The 23,687-nt window shown below is 39.4% G+C and overlaps 1 protein-coding gene across 6 annotated transcripts in view; it reads right to left on the bottom strand.

Annotated features, from left to right (window-relative positions):
* Nucleotides 1-2,238: 2,238 nt before the first annotated feature.
* The window catches only part of KCNK2 (potassium two pore domain channel subfamily K member 2), a 181,385-nt gene continuing 159,936 nt past the window's right edge, over nucleotides 2,239-23,687 (bottom strand). For all 6 annotated transcript variants that reach the window (XM_078382954.1, XM_078382955.1, XM_078382956.1 and 3 more), the window contains exon 7: nucleotides 2,239-4,562. In XM_078382954.1, coding sequence (XP_078239080.1) covers nucleotides 4,245-4,562 — 318 coding nt within the window. In that variant the 3' untranslated portion in view covers nucleotides 2,239-4,244. The remainder of the gene's footprint in view (nucleotides 4,563-23,687) is intronic.

Here is a 23,687-nt window from a genome sequence, read left to right as displayed (position 1 = left end):
TCCCAGAATCCACCAAACAGCATGGCCAGTGGCCAAATAAGTTGGGGGATTCTGGGAACTATGATCAAAAGGAAGGAAGGAAGGAGTAGTAGGGGAAAGGAACTTTCCAAGCTCTGAAAAATACGGCTTAAATAGTTTGATTCAACATGACCAGAGCAACTGGCACAACAAAGAAAACATTTTTCAGCTCTCTGGCAGGTTGAGTTCATAAATTTGCAAACATAGCATATTTAACATACACTGTTGTTTTATCATTTTTGCAACAGTCCTGTAATGTAGGGTGGAATTACGGCACCCATTTTGCAGATGAGAGTTAATCAACTGTCAGAAAAACTAATGGTTTCTTAAATCCTGTCCTAAATCCCAAATATTCTGTGTTGGGGAGCCTGTTCTAACATCAATAATGATTGGGAACTATAAATTTATGATTGGGAACTATAAATTTTCACACAAAAAAAATTCATGAACATAGAATAGAGTGTTCTCAAAAGGCTAGTTCTGCTGCATATGTTAGCCACATACAGGAGGCTGAGAAAAAAGTAGTTGTCAATATGTAGGGTAGCATAGCCCTACCTTTTCCTGAAAATCCTTCCATGTAAACAATGAGAGTCTGATGACATAAGGTTATGCTACATGTAGGGGGTCTCCATACAATTAGGAAATCTAAAAAACCCCACAAAGCCTATGTTCCCTATCATATGGAAAGGTTAATGTATAGGTCATTCTCTACATCAGTGGTCCCCAACCTTGGGCCTCCAGATGTTCTTGGACTTCAACTCCCAGAAATCCTGGCCAGCAGAGGTGGTGGTGAAGGCTTCTGAGAGTTGCAGTCCAAGAACATCTGGAGGCCCAAGGTTGCGGACCACTGCTCTACATGAAGACAGCAGAAGTGAGAAGACTATCTCTTTGTCCGGTTAAGAGCAACTCAGTTCTGGACACCTGATGTTTCTGGATATGAGACTGTGCTATTTACACAAGTGAACCCTCACTTGTAAGTAGTTCAGCTCAAACACTTGTTTGGAACTTCAGAGAGAAGGAGGCCAACAGAAGAATCTGTGAGGATCAGGACTATGCACAAAACATCCAAGCCCAGCTTTCCCATTGGTTTCAAAAGGAGAAGCCAAATTGGTACGCATGATCTTTGCATAAATAGATAGATTTCAATCAGCTGGGGGGGGAGGAAGGGGAGCACCCACCCACTCACAAATCAACCATCCACACAATGTGGATCTTTATACACATGACTTTAGAGTTATCTTAGATACGTATGTTAACTGGAACTAATTCTGACTCCTCTCTAAGAATACTGGGTTTAATCCACTCTTATGTGAATGAACTTACACTAACCATGACAGAAGCTTCCCTCTCTTCCTTTATTCAGTTGTGTAAATGCACACATGCATCCCAGCCCTCTGGACCAGACATGATGGTACACAAGGTACAGCAGAAGAATAATGCAATCTAATCTGCTAACAATATCAATTCTACTGGTAAAAGGACAGAGTCTGTTTCCATATTATAACCTCTGGTAGCAAAATTTTGGGCATATAATTTAAATTTTTATTTTTCTATTTTAATCCGTATGTTGTTTGTTTGTTTCAAAAAGCACAATTGACCTAAGTTGCTGTTTAATCACTGGAGGCTGGTGATTCTAATTACATAGGAATGATGAATCCCCTCATAATTAATCTTAGTCCAGATTTGATGGGATCCAATGTGCTGAGCCTTATGACCTAAACTCTTTTGAAACCCGGACTAAAACCCTCATCGCCCAGTGAAATCAGAGCCAGCAATGACCTTGCAATGTTATTTCTGGCCAAAAAAAAAAAAAAAAGTACCCATAGCACTTTTTTAAAGTACCCATAGTACTTTTTAAAGTACCCACAGTACTTCAACAATAGTCATCGGCAACAGGAAAACAAAGGTCTGCTGTGCCTGCCCCATCTTTTCTATGTATAGAAATGGGGCTCACAAAATGAGGGGCAGTGCACGTTTAATACTACGTGCAAACATAAAGCAACAGCAGCGTGATCATCATGATCATTATTATTACTGAAGAAGAAACAAGTTGATGGAGAAAGAATGGATTATTTTGTATCTGCCAAAACAGTTTTATTTGCTAACATTAAGAAGGCTGCAATTTGGTACAAAACTATCCTAATTCCAGAGCTCTACTACGTTGGCTTTACAAAAGATTTCTCGGCATTATAATGGCATCAAGTAGGAGACTTGGTAAGGCATGTTTTAATTAAAAACTTTATTATAATTATAATTATTATTATTTCATTACAATTCACAGTTTATACATGGCAAGAGAACCTTCCTTACCATGTCAACATTCAGAACACTGTGCTGGGAGAAATGGTAGGGATGGGGCCTTTTTCTTTGAAGAGCCTGGCCTGGTAATATCTCGTGGAACTCTGCGGATCTGAGATGAACACTCTCATTAACTCATCACTGCTTGCTATTTACACGGATATGTTAGATTGGTTAGGAAAAGATGATGAAGCATCCATAAATTTAACATTCATTGTTCATAATGTTATTTAATAGTCAAGGGATATGGATTCGTTCTTTGAGTTGTGTCCAATTGAAGTCCTATTTTGCTTTAATTACTCAGAGCCAAAGTGTGTATGGGCCTCAAACAGCTTTGCAGGAGCACAAGCCCCTATTGTTTCAGTAGAGTCTGCACCATGGTTATGCTTTGAGGATCAGGCTGCCTATTAATCTCTTAAAGGGTATTAGGTTTACTTTTATATACAGCCAGGTTCCAATAGAATGAAATAATAAAAACTTTAAAAGACAATCCATTCCGTTATTTATAATCCTGCATTCCTTCTGAATCTTGCACACATTTAGAAACAAAAGACACAACAGCATATAAAATTATATTTATATTTTTTTTCTCCTGAAAACAAACAAAGGAATCCCAAGGATTGGCTTCAGATCTGCATATCAGCCTATTTTATCCAAATATTCAATCATCTTCAGATTGTGCTATTGGTCAACTGGTTTTCACGTCTGCATTTGTGTTCAGATACCATCTATATTCTCGATGTAGAAAGTCACAGTGATGCCAGTTTCAACTGCATTCCCACTTTTATTCCCAGCTCCAAAGAGGGCAAAAACATGGTAGGATGTAACATTCAGGAAAGCAGTCCAGCAGGCGGGACCCCTGTGCTAAAACAGCGTACGGCATGACGTGGCTAAAACAAAGGAAACTTTGAATCCTCTCTGACAGCAGTGTCGTGTTCACTAGAAATTGCTCTGCTGCTGAGTCAGGATTTCTCTGCATTCCTGGTATGCAAAAGGAATATTTTGAATGAACCAAGTTAATATCACCTAGCAGATAATTTAGTAACACAAAACAAAAGATTTTTGGTATGTGATGCATGGGGCTGAACTGGTGACTAGAGTTAAGTAATGTGACCTGATTATGGATTCATAAATTCTACAGGTCTATAGCGTGTACATGTACCATCTGAACCTGAGTATTAAAAAAAAAAAAGACTTGCTGGGTACACCTTTGCAACCCTTCTAATTGCAGTGCCTTTAAAGCTAGACGTAGGAGCAGTGCTTTGATGTCCATGAATTTGGCATCTGTTTCTTAATGCTGGTATCTTCAGCTTTAGACACCCTTAAAAACAACATGGCTGTCTGGGGCAAGATGACATATCAAAATGGATGCATTACTCATGCAAGAACCAACAAACGAACAAACAAAAACCCATATCAGAGTTATAGAGGTTCTGTTTCTTTAAAAGATAAGGCACTGACAAAAATTTCTTAGGTAAAAGGCTGCATAAGATTTTCTTGCCATTTACATATAGATTGTAGTCCATACACGGTCCGTTCCTAGGCTTGGTAAGGTAGACCCTGAAAAGTTTAAGGACTGATCCCTCAAAGCTACATTGTTAACCTAAACCAGCATTATTCATTCTTAACGCCTTATGGCACATTAGGAAAGATGAAAAACAGTCTGGGCACAGAAAAGGCATCGGACATTGCTTGTTCCAGCATTTGTCAATGACAGAAGTGCCATTCATTTTGCGTCTTTCAAGAAATATGGTGGTGACTCTGAATCCTTATTGTGGGTGGATTTCTTTTGGAATTCATGCATGTGATTTTTAAAAAATGCTATTAGCATCAGTAATGGACAGGAAAAGAAAATATATCAGGAACTACAAGTTAAGTCTAAACCATAAGGTTTCTTCTGATCCAAAGATCAGGATTCAAAGTCAGTGCTACTTAATGTTTTCAATGACAGCAATTTCTTCAGCTGCACAGTGAGGAGTCAAGCCATTCATATAAATGCTGTCTGTCTTTGTGATGGCCGGCAAGAGGTCTTTCTCACTGGTGAGGTGGTTGACAGACAAGGTTCTCTTGCAAGGGGTCAGGTCTTGGCTGTGGTTCATTGCCATTTCTGCAGAGAGTTTCCTTTTGATGGAGGTAGCCCGTTGGAACTTGTCGTAAATCTCCACGCTCAGGCGCCGACGGGTTTCTTTGAACTCTGCAGTGACATTAGCTGTCCATTCAGCTGCATGAGCCCTGAACTCCCCCACCTAAGAAACAGAATAATACAGGGAAAAGGGAAGAGGGGAGAGGAAGGGGGAGGAAGAGAGGAAGATCATGTTGTTGTGTTCTTTGTGGGGAGACAGAGACTGAACATGTGTATGTTAAGGATCGAAAGGAAGCAAGGGTTCAACAAGAAGAACTGCTTGATAGCCCAGTGGTTTAGGCATCTGGCTGTAGAGCCAGAGGTCGGGAGTTTGATTCCCCACTGTGCCTCCTTGACAGGGGCAGAACTTGATGATCCATAGGGTCCCTTCCAGAAATGCAGTTCTAAAACTATTATTATTATAATGCCTAAGAATGACAGAGCAGGTGTCCCCTTGGCACAGAATTTTTGTGCCCCAGAATATTCCTACGATCAGTATTTGGTCTCTGATTATTACTATTTTATTTCCAGTGGAAGAATTTAGCTGTCATCTTGTTAGTGCAGTATAAAAGGGACAAACAAAAGCAACTGCTAAAAAAATCTCTAGAGCTAAAACATTTCACAGTTCTTTTTATAATTTTATCTAGGCCAGTGAGGTGAAATTGCCTTTAAAAATTAAGCCTTGACAGCTGAGAGGTTCCCAGCTGGAGAGGGAGTCCTGAATTCCCAGCAATCCGGACTGTGTGTTATGTGTTGTTACCAGGGGAGATGTCGTGGTTATTTATGGACACCCTGGCCGTATGTGTAACGATCCCTCTGAGACTCGACACAGGCGTTTCTAAATTTAGACGGAAAGGGCTTTTAAAAGAAAAATGTCAGCTGTCACTGTCCTATTTTTAGTGCCTGTTCGAAGGGAGGATTAAGGCAAGTGACAGTTTTAGTCAAGTCAGCAAAGTTATTGCCAGTTTCTCTTTCTGTAACACTAATAAGGTTACTCTGTGAAACTTGCAAAGGTACTAGGATAAAAGGGTCTCTCGCCTTGACATTTCCAAAACCAATATGCATATTCCATTGTACAGCTACAGTAAGTGCAAAAGGTCTTTTAAAAAATCCTCCCATAAAAACCAAATAATGTTCTTTTTTGGTACAATTTGTGGTCTGATTTATATGACTCCTATATGTGTGTGGCTGGTTCATTGAGTGAAAGCCTATTTTATTTACCACTTGGAATATTCATCTCCATTTTTTTCCGTTGCAATCCATGAATCAGCTGTCATATACATTTAGAAACAAGACCTTAATCCATCATATCAAAGCCATCAGTGGATTAATATTTATTACAACAGGAGAGCAGTTAAGAACTAATTCTCAGTGACTATAATTCTTGGTAGATGCATGTGAAAAGGTTTTCTGCTTTCCACAATGCTTTTTGTTTTGAAATTTTTACTACTGCAGTTTTATTCATTTATATATTTGCTTACATAATTACAGGCATGCTATGCCTTATCTCTAAAGAACTCCAATAGGCATGAATCATTTGTTTTATTCCCATCCTTCCTTGTTTACTTCGGAACAACTCCTTTAGAAAAGGAGGTTAGGTGACAGGCCACCCAATGAATGTTATACCTGAATGGGAATTTCAACCTGGATATTGTCTTATTAGTCCAACCATACTGGTAGCCAATTCATTAATCAATGTTATTTTAAACTGCATCCAATCTTATTAAGGGCCTAAAAATTGGGCATAAAGAAAATAATTTTAGGCAATTTAATCAATTAGTTAATGAAGAGTCTAGTTTTCTGCCAAGATTAGTACCAACACAGTTCAAAACATGATTAGAAACAGAAACAATTAGAAACACAACGGCTAGCGTTTTGCACATTTGCACAGCAGACGCCTCACCAAATAGCACAATTGCTTGTGTGACTTTGGTACTTCACTTAGAAATCACCAAAAGATAATAAGCAAAATATTACAATACTAGACACAAATGAACAGATTACCAATAAAAGCAACCATTGAATTAAAGCAAATTTCAAAGTACGTTGGAGTCAAGTACATAATCCATAATTAAAAATGACATTAAAAATGTCTTCTAGAGAAGCCAATAAATATCCAAACACCAGCCTAAATTAATATTTTTAAAAATTTACATGCCAGTGGAGAGGAATCGTGCCCTCCTAGCGTACCTTTATTTAATTTATTAATTTAAAATATTTTTACCCCACCTTTCTCCTTAAAAGGATTCAAGGCAGCTACCTGGAAAAGGAGGTGAACTGGATAGAGAAAACACTGAGAAAGATCTCTGTTCCACCATCATCATACTATATGCTTGTGAGGCTGATGGGACCAAGATGCAACCTTGAAACATCAAAAGGTTCTTCCTAATCTTTAGGTGAAATTTCCCTTCATGTAATTTGAACCCACTACTCTCAGTCCCACCTTCTGCCTTTTATTCTATGTACCAAGCCTTCAAATGTTTGAAGATGACTATATTACCTCTCTATCTTTAAATACATGCAGCTCCCTCAACTGTTCCTTACAGGGCTTGTTTTCCAGACTCTTTACCATCTTGGTAACTCTGCTTTGGACATATTCTGGATTTCTTTCATAAATTGTGATACCCAGAACTTACAGCAATTTGATTTTAACATGTTTTAATTTTTATTGTATTGAATTGACGTAATAAATGCAATTTTATTCTCTTGTTTTTGTAATTTACTCTAATATGGTTTTCTGATGTTTAAAATTATTTTGAAAGTCACTCTTAATCCCAGTTCTGGGAGAAATGAGGAATAAATAAAATAAAATAAACATCCCAATGGGAAGCTTGTTCAGTATCTCTCTTAACTAACCAGAGAGAAGATGGGCTATGGAAGCCATGGAGGAGGAAAAAGGGAGGAATGTTGCACCATTGGTGATGGAGGCAGTAATACAGTGAAAATAACACTTACGGGCAGATTTTCCTATATTTACCTAGAAAAAAAACATTCATATCAGAGGTGTGATGAATATTCACACAAATTTTGCTCTATACCCTTGGCCAAGTGCAATCATAAGACAACACCCCTTCCCCGCAAAAAAAATATTAAGACTTCCTGGCTTCCTGCATAAATAACCTCCCGCTTTGTCTTTTCTTTCTTTCTCTTTTAAAAATTTCAAGTTATTTGGCACAGGAACTGGCCAATTCTACACAGCAGAATGCCCTTTCCAGTAAATCTTGTGAAGGAACTGAAGCCATTCTGCACAGGAATTATAACAAGTCTTGTAGAACTTGATATTTCTTTTGCTTTTCCCAAATGAGTCTCGGGCTGGAATATGATTATTTTTTCCTTCAGGAAAGATGTCACTCTGTGCAGGGACTGTAACTGTAATTATACAGCACAGCTTGACATTATTTGAATTAAAAATGGTCAGGAAACTTTAGAGAAATCCCAAATTGGTGAGGTTTAATGCAGAGGAATCTCACCACAAGAAGAGTCTTTTCTGTTACTTTGTTTTCCTCAGACAATGAAAGACTGCAAGAGTCACATTACCCCCCAGGATTTTCACTTTTACCCTATTTGGGGTAATTTACCTTTTTCCCTGACCTATGTCCTAGGCATTCAGGTTCAGGCCCACATCTGTCAAATCAAGAGCATTATTAAAAATCTAAGTATGTACAAGTGTTTCCCTTTGCTTGTGTGCGCATGTTTGAAGACCAGCTGTTGGTGGTATTGCTGTTCTGCACAACACTCTGGATCTCATAAAAATTAACCCATAGTGATGTTATATTTTCAAAATCTTCTGTCTTTGAAACCCTTCTGCAATGCTTCCACATTTAAACAAAAATGGCTGAATTAAAACAGCAACCTAGAATTACAATCCATGGGGAGTAAAGAACATTCTGCTTCCTCTGCAATCAGTTACCTAAGTCTAATTGCTAATACCAAACCTACTGAATTAATGGATTTTATGTAAGTATTCACTTACCACTCAACCATTGATTCAGTAGGACCACTCTAACTGGAACTAACAATTGGTTTTAGGTCAGAGAGAACCAACTTTGGATGTAATACAGGGTTTTAAAAATTATTAGATGGACTCCCGCTTGACTATTTCTCTGCCAGGATTTCCATCTACAGTTCTTTTCATGAAAAAAATCTGCCCCACTATTGACCCCAAACAATGTTTTATCTCTCCCGGAACACTCAGTCTGGCATTTTGGAACCTAAAGATGTCACTGACTGGAATCTGGAATATGGGGTTTCAAGACAATGTGTGAAGCCTCCTGGATTTTAAAAAACCAATGTTATTATACTTGCTTTGCTATGGTTACCATCTTCCTTCTCAATCATCATGGCACACTTGAGTTCAGGTCAGCAGTTCAAAATACAAACGTACTGACCTGACCTCTTATGTTGCTGGAACAAGATGACCATGTAGTAAGTGTATTCATAAAGCCTGGAATAGCAAAAATAAGTCTTCGCAAATTACTGAGTGATAGGGAATAAATCAGCAGTAGAAATCTACCCCATTCATATATTTGGTTGTAATGAATTATCCTATGAAAAAGCCAAAAATACTGTATATTCCTTATCCTGTTTACATAAAAACTTGCAAAGCAAAGTTACATGGGTGGTAGATTTGGATGGTAGCCTTGTAACTTTTTTCTTTTGACATGATGATCCTTGTGCTGACAACCAATAGCAATAGACTACGGAATGTGAGATTATCATATCCGAAGCAACATTTAATTTATACTACTTTATTTATATAGAGTAGAAATATTAAAGCAAACAGATGATATCTATATTTTAAGGATAAAAGCTGTCACCAAATTTTGGCTGAGATCACCCATTAGTACATTAATCATAAAGCCTGTAGGGAATAAAAATGGCTAGTTTAATAAGTCATTTGCTTAAGGGTTTCTTAAAACAAATACATGGCAGAGTTTACAAGAAGTGTGAAGAAGAAAGCAGGAGACACATAATTCTGATCCAGACAAGGATTTGGAACCAGAGAAACACTATTTGGTGTACATATATTTGACAGAGATCTGTGACATTAACATATATGCATGTTTCCTTTATCAAAGATGGGAAAGTCTTTGATAAAGTTCAGCATGACAAACTGATGGGGTTGTCAGAAAAAGATACAGGTTCAGGAAATATTTACATTACTGGCAACCTGTGCTGCAATAAGAAGTTGCAGTGATAGTTGAAGATCATATGAGAACATGATGATATAAAAGGGAGTATAACAAGAATGTACAATCTTGCTAGTAACTGTCAATTCGTGCTCTGAGAAAATATTTAAATAAGCACTTGTTGATTCTAAAGACTAGCATTGTCAGTGGAGAATTTATCAACCATATCCAACATGGAGATGATCAAAGTGCTACTTACTGGCTTACAATTTAGATGGTTCTCTAAAGGTTACCCAGTAAAGTCAGTGGAGTAAATAATGAAAGTTGTCAGAAGACAAATGTTAAATTCATCACAACCAGTAAAAAAGCAGGCAGTCCAAGAAATAGAATTAAATTCAGAATGAAAGTGTGGAGCACACTGGAAATGTTCAGTACCTTGGAATTTGGTTGAACTAATATTGGCTTCAAAAATGCACAACAGAAGGCATAATAGAGATGACCTGGCAACTTCTTCAAGACGAAGAAAGTAATAAGCCACAAAAACTTACAAATTTCAAAATGCACTTTGTACAGTGCTCTTACAAGGTAAAATAAATGACATGCACAAAGGAAAATGGTTTGGATGCAAAACACCACCATTGTTCAGAGCTATAATTAAAGTCAGAATAGCTATTATGACATCCAATCTCCAGTAGGAGAAAATGAAGGATTCGTACTACTGAACTTTTGAAGAAAAAATTATTATACATTCAACATAAAAATGATTTGTTAGTGCTCTCTTTGCTCCCTCCCTCCCTCCCTCCCTGCCTTTTTACATCTTTCTTTCCATTGTCCCTACCCTGCCCTTAAAAATCTTTTCTAGGGCAAAGTACAACATAACACAAAAGAGCAAGCACAGAAGCAAAACAAAATATGAGAAACAAGCAAAAGTGCAAGTCTGGAGATTAGGCATATAGTTAACCTCCAGACAGTTCATCTGTCTACTGCTGAACTGATCTGACACCCAAGTAAACACTAGGCAATCCTTGCCAATGTATCCTGTGATCAGGGCACTATGATCAGGCCACCACAACAGTCCTCTCCACTGCATTCTCATGGCTGGCATCCTCGATGTAGAACCCAGGTATGGGAAAGCCTCTTATAGAGAAAGGCACTTCGTCAATCATTCCAGCCCCAAATCATAAGAGGTGAATGCTAGCATATTAAATTGAGCCCAGAAAGACTAGGAAGGAGGCAGAGGAATGCTGTAGTTTGGTCTCAACATCTGGTCCATATTAGCCATTGTAGAGCTGTACTGCATACAAACTGTTGTCAGGAACCACTGGAGTTAGAACTGGGAACCCTCTGTTGCATGTGTAGCTAATCTGTGTGAAAAACTAACACAATTTCAGTTCTGAGTATTTAGAGCAATGAAAACTTTGAACTAGCATTGCCCACTCAGCTGTTCATTGGGTTCTTTTAGATAGGAGAGACTATAAAAGTCTTCCTGGCATCACTGCCACACTTTGCCTGAGTATCAATGGATGTCCTAGCTCCAGTGTTCTTTGGTGTATTCTTTGGCTCTGATTCCTGAATTCACCTCTGTTTCTGAATTTTCTCTAAATTAGCCATTTTACAACACATTACAGAAGTCTAATCTTGAGGCCATGGATAACTGAGGCTATGTTGCGTCTGTCTAAGCAGATTGCCGATGGCACATCAGTAAAAATAGGTAAAAATGGTACACCATGTCACAAATTCCTCTTATACCTTCAGTTACAAAACTGGATGTAGAAGCACTTCCAGAGGCCTCCTATATGAGGAATGCAACCTTACCCAGAACAGGTTGAACTCAATCAAGTGGGTTAAATAAATCACTTGGAGACAGCAGGTTCATTTTCTCTGAATTTAAATTTCTTTAAATTTACGGATTCTCATTCAGTCTGTTAGTAAGGGCTCAGGGTGCTTTCTGACTGAACGTGATCCATACTATGAACGTGATCCAAAGTGGACTCTCATTAAGCACTCAGGCACCTTGCCCAGGAAGGGAATACAAATAAACAACCCATACTTTTTATGATTACTGTAGGTCCAAAGAAGGATTATCAAACAAAACTGCAAACCCATGGCAGCCATAGCTTCAGGACAGCCAGGAATATTCCCACCCCAGGATGAGTATTCATGTTCTCCTTAACCAAGTTGTCAACATGTCCTTGCTCAATATTGGAGCCAGAAATGGGAAGGAATCACAGATGGAATGGTGTACTAGTCCAAGAACCATGTCTACTTTCTCAGCCCTCGAAATTCATTTGGACATAGTCAGTACTCTGAACTTCTCCAAAGAGTGACCTGACCTGAAAGAAGTATCAAAGTCATGCTAGATATTAGTTAATTTATCCTAAAAGTGCTTAGTCACAATGGGTCTTTGCTTACCAATTAAAGTTGTGTGCCTTAAAATTAATTTTAGAAGTACATAAGAGTGCAATTGGCTGTCCTGAGGCAAAAAACATAGCTACAATGAACTGATAAGGCATATTTAGTACAACATCCTAAACTGACCCTTTATTTTCCCCTGTTGTAGCTGACTGAAGAAAGGTGGTGTTATAATTACCTGGAGTGATAATTTTCTATTTTTGCTCTTATCTTCCATTCTTGTATGTTCTGAAATGTACTCAAATAAAATTTGCATGTTCGTAATACAGCTGTCTTTCCTATGAATTGCTAAAGACATCATCTCAAAAGGTTACTGAGAGAGGTCTATATAACTTCCAGATTGCCAGCGCACATAGGCAACAAGCTTAGGTAATTTAATTTTTCTTCCTATTTATAAAATCTTTTGGTTCCACTTCTTGTTGTCCCTGAGGTATGACATTTTCTCAAGGCACACTAAATTTTAGCTTAGTTTGTGGCCTGGTAGTTACTCTGTAACTGACAACAAGTGAGAGAAATCAGTTGTTTTTGATCCTGAAATTTAAAATATCTACACAGACATCACGTGACAGGAAAAATAATTTACCTTATTATTATTAAAGGAGACGTCATATCGCATACTGAGGCCAATCTGTATTTATGCACACATATTGACATACATTATTTATTTTGAAAGATATATAATTACGGAATATTCCCTTTTTACATATTTTGCTCTTCTGAAACAAGGATAAGGAAATGCCTAGCCCCTGGAGCAGATGTGGCCCATACAGCTTCTACTCCTGATTGGCATGCTTCTTCTATCACTAATGCCTTTCTTTTACCATAGCTAAGTCATAAAGAATTGTTCAAAACCCTGGAAACTATTGCACTGAATAGTTCTGCTATAGAGTGCAGGAAGCTGTGGAATCAAGCTGTTCTTTGCAGCCCAGGAAGTTGTTTTACTAAGACATAGCCCTGAGCAATGAGTTGAGCAGTGTTTTACATGCATGGGTAAGAATTACATTTGGCCCAGTCCTGTACTTAATCCTCTTCACCAATTAGCAAACCCTTCCCAGTTCAGAGTCTGACCCTCAGGCCACAAAAGGCTTCCCAACCTTGCTCTAAGAGTAAAAATAATAACTGGAGATCAAAGAGATAATATTAGCTGCTCATAATGTTTCTAAAACTCTATTGGCCCAGCTACATACTGTATAAATAACCAATGGATTTGTAATGTAACAATAATTTCAGATGTAACTGGTACAATAGGACACCCATATCCATAGGGGATTGGTTCCAAGCCCCCCCCCCCCCATGGATGCTAAAAACCACAGATAATAGTGAACACTGTACATAGCATGGCAAAAGGGGGGGGGGGGAAATCTAGAAAAAAACCACATGCATTATGAGAACAGGACACTAGAGTGCGCCACAGACTATGTGATGTATTCTTCAACAACAAGAATTCATAGCATGTTCTATGGCTCCCTCTAAGGGCCAGTTCTGGTAATACATGTGAAAATAAATTCTTCTGGATTTTAAAAATATTTTAAATATTTTCAGACTGTGGATAAGCAAAATTGCAGATACTGATCCTGCGGATGTGGGGGGGTCCTACTGTACAGGCAAATATAAGATGCACACAGCCTGCTACATGTTTTTTGAACATCTGAAATGGCAACCAAGAGTGAAACTAAGCTATGGCACGATTCTTCTGGTTTGTTCTCTAATGTCCAGTACTCTGTAATCGCTCACAATGTTCACAAAGGCTTTTATTTCAGATGATTATTTTATAAGCTGGTTGAATGTTTTAATAATTGAGTATTTCACTAGCTGGACTGATTAATTGACAGATTTAATTGCTTAATCAGACTGCTTGATGAGACTGAACTGCATGGAAGCCTGTCCCCAAGATTGATCCTGGTTCTATGTTTACCTAGATAGGCCTAGAAGGCTTTGCTGTAGATCCATGCAAGATATGAAACTGTTATAAAATAAAGAAACTAATAATAGTTTTAGAACTGCAGAACTGGAAGGGACCCTATGGATTACTGAGTTCAGCCTGTCAAGGAGGCACAGCAGGGAAGAGAACTCCCAACCTCTGACACCTAAACCATTGTGCTATTCAATTTGTTTGATGAATGGAGTAGGATGTTCTGTGTCATATTGTACAAGCAGTACTTCTCATTACTTATTTTTCACTTGGATAGTATTTGGGGTATTATGTATATATTGCATATCAGTTCTTTGATCTTCGATACTGGTGCTTTTATCTCTGACTCACTTGATTGCAAACAGTGATTAGATGACAAAATTAACAAGAGTAGTGCAGAGACATCACTGTGCCAACAAAGGTCCGCATAGTCAAAGCTATGGTTATTCCAGTAGCAATGTACCGAAGTGAGAGCTGGACCATAAAGAAAGCTGACCACCGAAGAATTGATGCTTTTGAATTGTGGTGCTGGAGGAGGCTCTTGAGAGTCCCTTGGCCTGCAAGGAAAACAAACCTATGCACTTTGAAGGAAATCAACCCTGAGTGCTCACTGGAAGGACAGATCCTGAAGCTGAGCATCCAATACTTTGGCCATCTCATGAGAAGAGAAGAGTCCCTGGAAAAGACCCTGATGTTGGGAAAGTGTGAAGGCAAGAGGAGAAGGGATGACAGAGGATGAGATGGCTGGACAGTGTCACCGAAGCAACCAACATGAATTTGACCCAACTCCTGGAGGCAGTGGAAGACAGGAGAGCCTGGCGTGCTCTGGTCCATGGGGTCATGAAGAGTTGGACATGACTTAACAACTAAACAACAAAAATCCAACTAGAACTTGAACCAGTAACTTGATAACATGATGTCTGTAGCCATACCACTGATGGTATCAGGCTTGTGGACAATGGGCAATAAGGAGATTGCAATACAATTTAACTTCCTCATCATTATACAAATGTTTATTTTGACCCCACAGTAATTTAATCAGCATCTTATTACCACATTATATGGATGAAAATGTGTCACTAGGATTTCAGTCATCATTTGATATACAGTAATATAGAATTAGCTCTGCCACTATATTGATACACAAAGAATGAGTTCTATTTATATTGTGACTGAAGAAAGCTCAGAACAAAGAGGTGGGAAGACAGGCAGTTGTAAGTCTACCTAGGTCCTTCTTTTTAAATCAGCTTTGTTTACACCCCACCGGGTAGGTGGGACTTGTCAGCCTTGGAAGGCAGCCCATCTAGGAGAAGGAAAACTCCGATTTCAAACCTCCACTGCCTTGTGGCTATATCCATTGATGGAAAGGCTTCAGGAGTAAACCTCGAGGCAAAATCCGGAGCTGGAGTCCCGAAGGCAGTTCATGTCCTTCTGCGAACTCCTGTGACATTGCTGAAACCAGTTGTATTGGCTCTTGCCTTTCCATTGGACCATTTCAGCAACATGGAGAGGGGGGATCTGCTGCTTGGGTAACAGCCTATCCTCCATATTGCTCTACCCAGGCTTCATGCTCTGGAGGGGACATTCCTCGATTCAGAGCATGTTACCATAATCTCTCGAGACTGAAGGATGCCTATGGTTGTTTACAGTCCATACTTCTGCCACAAACTGTTCTAGCTGATCAACAGAATTAAATAACAAACAGGCAAGCTGAAGACATCCTTCTTGTAAAATGTATTTGATGAACACCACAAAGCCTGTGATGCTTTCAATTTACTGTACTCTCTCTCCTATAATTTCTAATAATTATGACTAATGCATTGTCTGAATCTCTGAAGTAATTCCTCTTGATGCAGATGTCAGTTATTTAAAACTAAAACTTCCCATTAACCTCCTGAGGATACAGCAGTCTAACCAGAAAGAATAATTATGTCACATTATCCACGCAGAAGACTAGAGTACAGAATGTTTTGTCTTTGCTTTCAAAGGACGTTCACTTTTTTCCAATATCTCAAAAGCACCGGAGTTTGCCTCTTACTTCTGCAAACAGATGGGCTCAGATGGAGTCACTAGAAAGCTGGGAGATTACTGGAGCACTTGTGCCAATTGGTAGCTTGGCTGACAAAGCTGTTCTACTTTTAGTTCAAACTTGTCTTTGGACCAGTGACAGGGTTTTCTTGAAACAAAAAATAACAGACCATTACAAGGTCTTTTCAAAAGTTTCCTGCTCTTCGGGCTTTAGACAAAGCCATAAACATTTGACTTCTATGGTGCCTAATGGCTCAAAACAACCCAGCAACCCTCAAATGAAGTAGACTGTAATTGTTTAAAAAATCCTTTGGGAGGGCTGGCTAGGTGGTTTCAATAGAGATGGTTAATATATAGTAGTTCTTTTCAGTGCTGGAGTCAACCAACAAAGGATGCAACTACACTGTTGAATTAAACTGAGCTGGGTTGGGTTTTTAGAAACTGATTTAACGTCAATTGGTTTTAGTGTTGGTATGCACATCCTCAGGGAATAGCTCTCATGGAAGAGCCTCCACAGAGGCAGTGGTGACCAACTCAAGCATTTCCCTGGGATATCAACGATATCAAGGCGCACAAGCTACCAGCTAGGCACTTGGTGGAGAAGCCTATCTGTCTGGGGAGTGGCTTCTGCATTAATAAGCACAGAGTTGCCTCATTGCTTGGCCTACCTTAGAGCGAGAGCACACGCTTGTGTGGTTATTTAAATTGTTTCTAAATTGGTTCTAAAATGCCTCAGGAAGTCTCCTATGCAAAAACTAGCTACATCATAGAATCATGGAGTTGGAAGGGGCCTAGAAGGCCATCAAGTTCAACTCCCTGCTCAATGCAGGAATCCAACCAAAGCAAATCTGACAGATGGTTGTCATCATCATCCTCAAATATCATCAACATGATTCACCAGTCCAACTAGCCACAGTGCCTAGAACAGAAAGTTTTGTAGAGGTGTGAGGGGAATGAAGTGAGGTCTAACATTCAGTTTAGGCTACACTATAGGTTCCCAAAGTGGCCTATATGGATCCACAGGGGCTGATTTTGACTTGCAGGGGGTCCACATCAGAGAGAGGAAAAATGGGGGTGCACGAGATGTAAATGGGGGGGTCTACGTAAACAGATCCCATTAGGCAGATCATAATAAATATTTAGGTGATCTGTAATTACACCAAACACAGATTCCGTGTACATAATATTTCATAATATTATTTAATTAGGTAAAGGTAAAGGTTCCCCTTGACAATTTTTGTCCAGTCGTGTTCGACTCTAGGGGGCGGTGCTCATCCCTGTTTCCAAGCCATAGAGCCAGCGTTTTGTCCAAAGACAATCTTCCGTGGTCACATGGCCAGTGCGACTTAGACACGGAACACTTTACCTTCCCACCGAGGTGGTCCCTATTTATCTACTCACATTTGCATGCTTTCGAACCGCTAGGTTGGCGGGAGCTGGGACAAGCGACGGGCGCTCACTCCGTCGCGTGGATTCGATCTTGCAACTGCTTGGTTTTTTGACCCTGCAGCACAGGCTTCTGCGGTTTAGCCCACAGTGCCACCACGTCCCTTATTTAATTAGGTACTATGTACTATTTGTATTGTGGTATGCTACATTCATGTGTAGGTTCATAAAATTATTGGTAAAATTTTGTGGTAAATGTCGGTGTGTTGTAAATGGGATCAAGAACATTTTGTCATTTCTCATTATTGAGCTATATGGGCACACACATAGGTAGGCAGGGGGTCTACGGAAAACAAATACATCGGCAAGCGGTCTACGGGGCAAAAAAGTTGGGAACCTATGGGCTACACTCTCACTGTTATTGTTATGACTAGTGGGGAAACATTTTGTTTGCCAGTGCTGGGGAAGGAAAGAAACATGGAAGTGTGCAAAGGACTGAAGGTGCACCAAATTCTTTCTTTCTCATACTATCTGTTTCCTTTAATATAAAGACAGAATCTAAAACCTGACCAACCCCTCAGACATAATTTACTCTGACACAGGCATTCATACATACCAAAATGATTCAAAATAAATCACACTAATAATTGAGTTTTAAAAAACACACATACCCTTGTAGGTACTTTCTGACAAAAAAAAAAAGTCTGTTTATCTGTACATCATGAAGATGGATATTTTAAAATTGATATCAAGTGTGCTAAACTCAACACAAAACCAGGAGTATTATGATGTGTAGCTGAGCCCTAAGACACTCTTGTTCCTGAATTGTGGGTGTGACAAACATTCCCAGAAATGTTGAATAACACCGTGTCTCTTTGAAGTAATCAGAATTAACACAGGCTGCTGGTTTTCCTCAAAGAGTCCAAAAAGCCACCATGTTTCCCAGACCATTTAGAACCCATGATCTTTAAGTTCTTGTCTATCACCACCTTTTGGGGGTTGCTAGGTGACAAATAAATTTTTAGCTGTGAACTGGCATTTTCATTTTGTGGCAAGACTGCATACCCTAAGCAGTTAAGGATTTAAGATGTAATGCTGATCCAGTTTTGTAAAGCAGTGTGATGTCAGATCAGGGGAGCTTATTAATTAATAAATATTCGTTGCTGTTATGTGCCGTCATCTCATTTCTGACTTACAGCGCCTCTAGAGCCAGTTATAGTGTGTAGTCAATGCTTCAGAAGACATGGGTTCAAATTCCCTCTTGACCATGGTAAATATCTAAAGGGTGGCAAGATGCAAACTAAAGGCTGTGGCTTCCTTTATTGATTCAGTCAATTTCATGTTCAGTCTTCTTTTCCTACTACATTCAATTTTTCCTACCATTACTCTTCCTGGCTCAACCTCAGTGAGTCTTGACTTCCCATGATAAACCCAAAGTACAACAGCCTCAGTCAGTTTAGCTTCTAACAAGAGTTCAGACTTCATTTGATCTAGATATCATCTTTTTGTCCTTCTAGCAGAATTTGATCTAAAACTCATTTCTTTCTCTCTTTTTTAATGCAAAATTTGACTACCAATTAGTTTCATATTGGCCCCTTCTTCAATTCAGCCCAATTCACACTGAACCAGTTTGGACCTGAATCAAAATCAAAACGTTTAGATTTTTGCACCGTCTATTAACTAGCACTGGGAAATCAATACTACTTTGGGAAACCACCCTTATTTTTTCACAGAATTTATGGAAGTTGGAGACATAGTAATGTCTCCTGAAGGGATGAACTCTGCCAATTTTCAAACAAATATCTATGGATTTTTGCAGCAACCACCTATAAAATGTGCTTTAATATGTTTAAAGTTTCTTAAGAACATTTGCTGCTTTTCTACATTATGGGAATGTATGTGTACTGGTTGTGCACTCAGATTTAGTATGTGTGTGTAACTAACACATATATAGGACAGACGAACATGAGATGAAAAGACATAAAAAGGCATTAAAAAGTAGCCACACTGGCCTGTATGCTACTCAGTGAAGGAGGAAGAAAATGGCAGTTAGGTATATGCCCCTCCCCATTTGGCCACGCTCATCCTCATTTGTCTGGTTGTATGTCTTATCCCACTATGCCAGAGCTTACTAGTATGAGGGAAATACACAGTTGTCCTTTATTTGATGAACAGAATGCTGACCAGTGAAAGCAAAATCAAACCTAACCTTAAAAAACCAGGATCAAAATTAAAATGGTTTCCAGGTTAAAGAGATAACGCCCAACAGAACTATTATTTTTAAAAGGAACTGAGACCAGCATAGAGATTCACTCATCTAATAAGAGCAAAGCTGGATGATTGGACGAGGCTTCTAGAGAGGAAGGGGCACAATCTAGATCAGCCATTTTCAACAAGGACCATACGGCCACTTGACACATTTGAAAGTGGCCACTGATTGGAAACATTTCTTCACACATCACCTTATCAGTTTTCTAATGTGACTTATACAATCCTGATTCAGTTTACAGTGGTGCCCCGCAAGATGATGTTAATTCGTTCAGCGAAAATCGCTATCTTGTGAAAACATTGTCTTGCAAAATGCGGTTCCCCATGGGAATGCATTGAAATCCATTTAATGCATTCCAATGGAACAAATCATCATCATTTTGCGAAAATCGGCCATAGAGAAACCATTTTACGAAGCGCTGATCAGCTGTCAAAATCGTCATCTTGCAAAAATCGGTCCCGAAAAAAGTCTTGCGAAGCACAGACCGAAACATCGTATAGCAAAAATCGCCCATAGAAAACACTGTTTCGCGAAGCGCTATAGCAATCGCAAAAACTCATCATCATGCAGATTAGTCATTTTGCGAGGTAATCGTCTAGCGAGGCACCACTGTATGTCTCTTTCATAATGTGTTTATAGCTGTAGCCGAAAAAAGGTTGGGAATGGCTGGTCTAGATTCCTACCTACCCTCCTAGAAGGTAAAGCCACATTTTATCACACCCTAGATGCAAGAAGAAGCATGCACTCTCAGAGGAAGAGCAAGACAAACAGGAGATGGATGAAACCCCAGGCATCTAGGTCTGCAGTGGTAACAGCAAGTGGATTCGTGCTTTCTGGAGCTTCCAGCTAGCTGTATTTTCAGCTCTCTCTAGTGGGGCCAGAAAATGCCAGACGTACTTTGTCCTTCATGACAACAACTGTTATTTATCTTCAAGCTCTTCTCATGAGCAAAAGGCATACAGGAGTGGCCTTGTAAGAATTTCAAAGCCACATATGGTTTTGCACTTCACATTTCTCAAAGTATGAAAAACAGGGCATTATTATGCTGAATCATATTTGCCACTATACTTACTAATTAATAATAGTTCATACATTTAATAAAATATGTTTCACCTGATCTCACCACTGAAATGGCCACAGAAGTGCAGAAATTAATGTCTGCCTGAATACTCAATATGTTTCTCAAACAGCATATGGTGTGATGTTCCAGTGCAAAATTCCTCATTTTTAAGTATGAAAGACAGACTTTGCCTGACCAACACATTTCCATTTGTCTCTACAAATATATAAACATTATGATTATTAGATTGGCTTTGCTCCTTCATTTACAAGAAGAAAATGAAAAAGAAAAAAATGAATCTGAATTTATTTTTAAACTTTTTTATTGATCTACCTTTACTATAGCCATATTTTAACCTAAAACACCTAGACATATTGAAATAACTCTCATGCACCAGGATTAAAACCAAACCAAACCAAACCAAACCACCTTGTATTGACTGACTGTGAGGTATTATATGGTGCCAGTGAAAATTTTAACATATTGATGATTAACAACAGAATTAGCAGTGTGTCCAAGGACCGGTCAATGAACAATTTTAATGGACATTTCTTGTATATCTTGTCCCTAATGATTTTAGTCTCTTCACTCAGTGGAGCCAATCTACTGAAAACCAGTTATGCCACTTCTTTTCCTATACTATAGTTAGTTAAAAAAAAAAAAAAGAACATAGAAACTTTTTTTCTCACTATATTTGATTGGGTGGGACAAAAATATATTTGAGTGGCCAAAAACATTAGATTTGCTGGGACCTTTTTTTGGCCCTTGCTATTTTTGTATGCTTTAAACAGCTGAAAGTTTGTTTTTTAAAATTATTCAGGGGACACAGAATGCTGCCAACACTCTAAGTCTGGTTCTGCGTGGATGCTGCTACAAAAAGTAATGTTGAAAGATATAAGGTCTTGTCCATTTGCAGGAGGGAAAATCTGTAGTGGAAACTTCAAGACAGCACATACTGAAGCTGTGGCTTTTGCTGCCACAAGATGTTAGGATGATCACAAGCTTTAGAAGGTGTTTAGGTAAATTCATTCTCAATGGCCAGAAATTGCACAAGATTCTCAGTGGAATCATCACAATGACAGTGGCTGAAATCCTATTGAAGTTGGCATAGCATAAAGTTATGCCTAGGTAGTAATTTGTGCAATTTGATTGCACAGCAGATCACACAATGGACAGCATGAAAAGCGAGCAGCATGACTGCAGAAATCTTTCATGAGTATCACCTCCACCTCTGCACAATTTGTGCTATCACTAGTGTAACTTTGACTTTTGCATGCAGAGCTGTGCAACAGGATTTCAGTCCATATAAATTATCTCTAAGTTCAGAGGTGGCATAACAAGAGGACTCTAGGGTGCTCATATCTTGCTTGGATGTTTCAAATGCGGTGAATGATGCATGTATGCCATTTTTCCAAGAATATATAGGCTTCATCATGCATATTGTTTTTATAAGAATTTCTATATATATTTATTTTTTTACTGTTAAGGACCACAGAAACAGGTTGCACGTACATACCCATGCTTTAAAGCCCTGAACAAACTGGGCACAGGTTACTTAGAAGATCACCTTCACCTGTACCAGTTTGCCTGGATTTTGCCGGCTCCACTGCCGAGTGTGCTTCGGCAGCACGGAGCTCCATTGCGTCACTCCTGGGATAACGCGAGACATGGGAGTCTCGCTGTGGCGCTTGCCCTTGTGGCCCCCGTTTTATTTCATCCTCACAACGGCCCGTGCTCCTCCCACCTCTTCACACTGCCACCAGGTGTTATTTCTTTAACATCAATTAAGTACTGGACGCTTATGCTGCCAAACACAATCAGTTTATTGAGCAGGGTGGGGTTAATGATCAGTTGGAAATTGCAGTATAAATCACAGGAAACAAATCACATACATTAAATAAGGTTTGGTTGATACAAATCACTCTTTTAACTCTCTCTATCAATCTCTGACCCTCCTGGTCCAGTTCCCAAGCCACCAGCTCTCTAACCCTCTTTCCAGCCCTCTCTTTCTCTCCTTCTTCTCGACCCCTCAAACTCCTTTGGCCCCGCCTTCTGGTCTCTCTATTAGCTCTCCCATCAAGGTTCTGCAATGGTGGACAGGTGACGTCTGGGCTATCCACTACACTCGCAAACACAACCTGGGAGAGGAGGGGGGAAGGAGTGCCCTATTTAAGGCTCCCCCCTCCCATCGGCCTCTTTCATTGCTGGCAACCCGTCCTCCCTCCCTATGCACTAGTGTGAGTTTTCTGGTTGCCTTTTAGGGCAGGATAGGAATTTTTGAATTGCATCCTGATTGGCACTTGGAAGCGTTTGTTTTTGTTTTCATTTTTTGCCTATCCCACACTGGTCGAGGTGCACAGGCTTTTTTGAAAGGGTGGAATACAATTGGTCACACAGGCGGGTAGTGTGGATGGAACCAGTTTCGGTGAGTCCCCTTGCAATCAGAGGTAATGTATAGCTCACTTAACTTCCCAGGGCTGCGGATCGTGTGATTACAGTGCATGGGGAAGAAGATGGGCTGGGGCCACACCCGGACCGATGGTTACCAAGGGGAAGGTGGCTGAAGGTCTGGGAGTGGTCAAATTTGGGCCAGACGGGCTCTCACTGTCTTCAGGACCGCTAGACCTCAGGGCTAGGGACCCATCCATTTGTTTGTTAAGGGAACCAGTGAGACCCCTATTCAAAACCTGATTCCTGCAGGACTCCCCTTTTATGATTGACTATAATTGCTATTCAATAAAGTGTGGCCCATGTTTATCCCATAATACTTGTCTTGCCTCATTATTAAGGGGTAGGGGGAGCAATGAAATCATCAACAGAAGCCCTTCTCACTTGATTGCCACCAGGAGTGGTTAAACTGATGACTCCAAAGAGTAATGCCTTTCAATAGGGTTCCCCACTGAGTTTTCATTGTGGGTTATCAGACTTTTTTTTTTTTAAGGTCTACAGCTCCATCTGCTTTCAATGTCCTTGTGCTCATTTCTTGGCTCCTAGGTTTCTTAGTAAGTACTGATTTTGAACTTTATTGTCCTGCATTGTTTTTAATCCTGTAT

The sequence above is a fragment of the Pogona vitticeps genome, chromosome 1 (genome assembly GCF_051106095.1).
Source record: "Pogona vitticeps strain Pit_001003342236 chromosome 1, PviZW2.1, whole genome shotgun sequence".
NCBI classification, from domain to species: Eukaryota; Metazoa; Chordata; class Lepidosauria; order Squamata; family Agamidae; genus Pogona; species Pogona vitticeps.
Note: the sequence above shows the minus strand (reverse complement) of the source record. Positions and strands in the feature narration are given on the sequence as shown.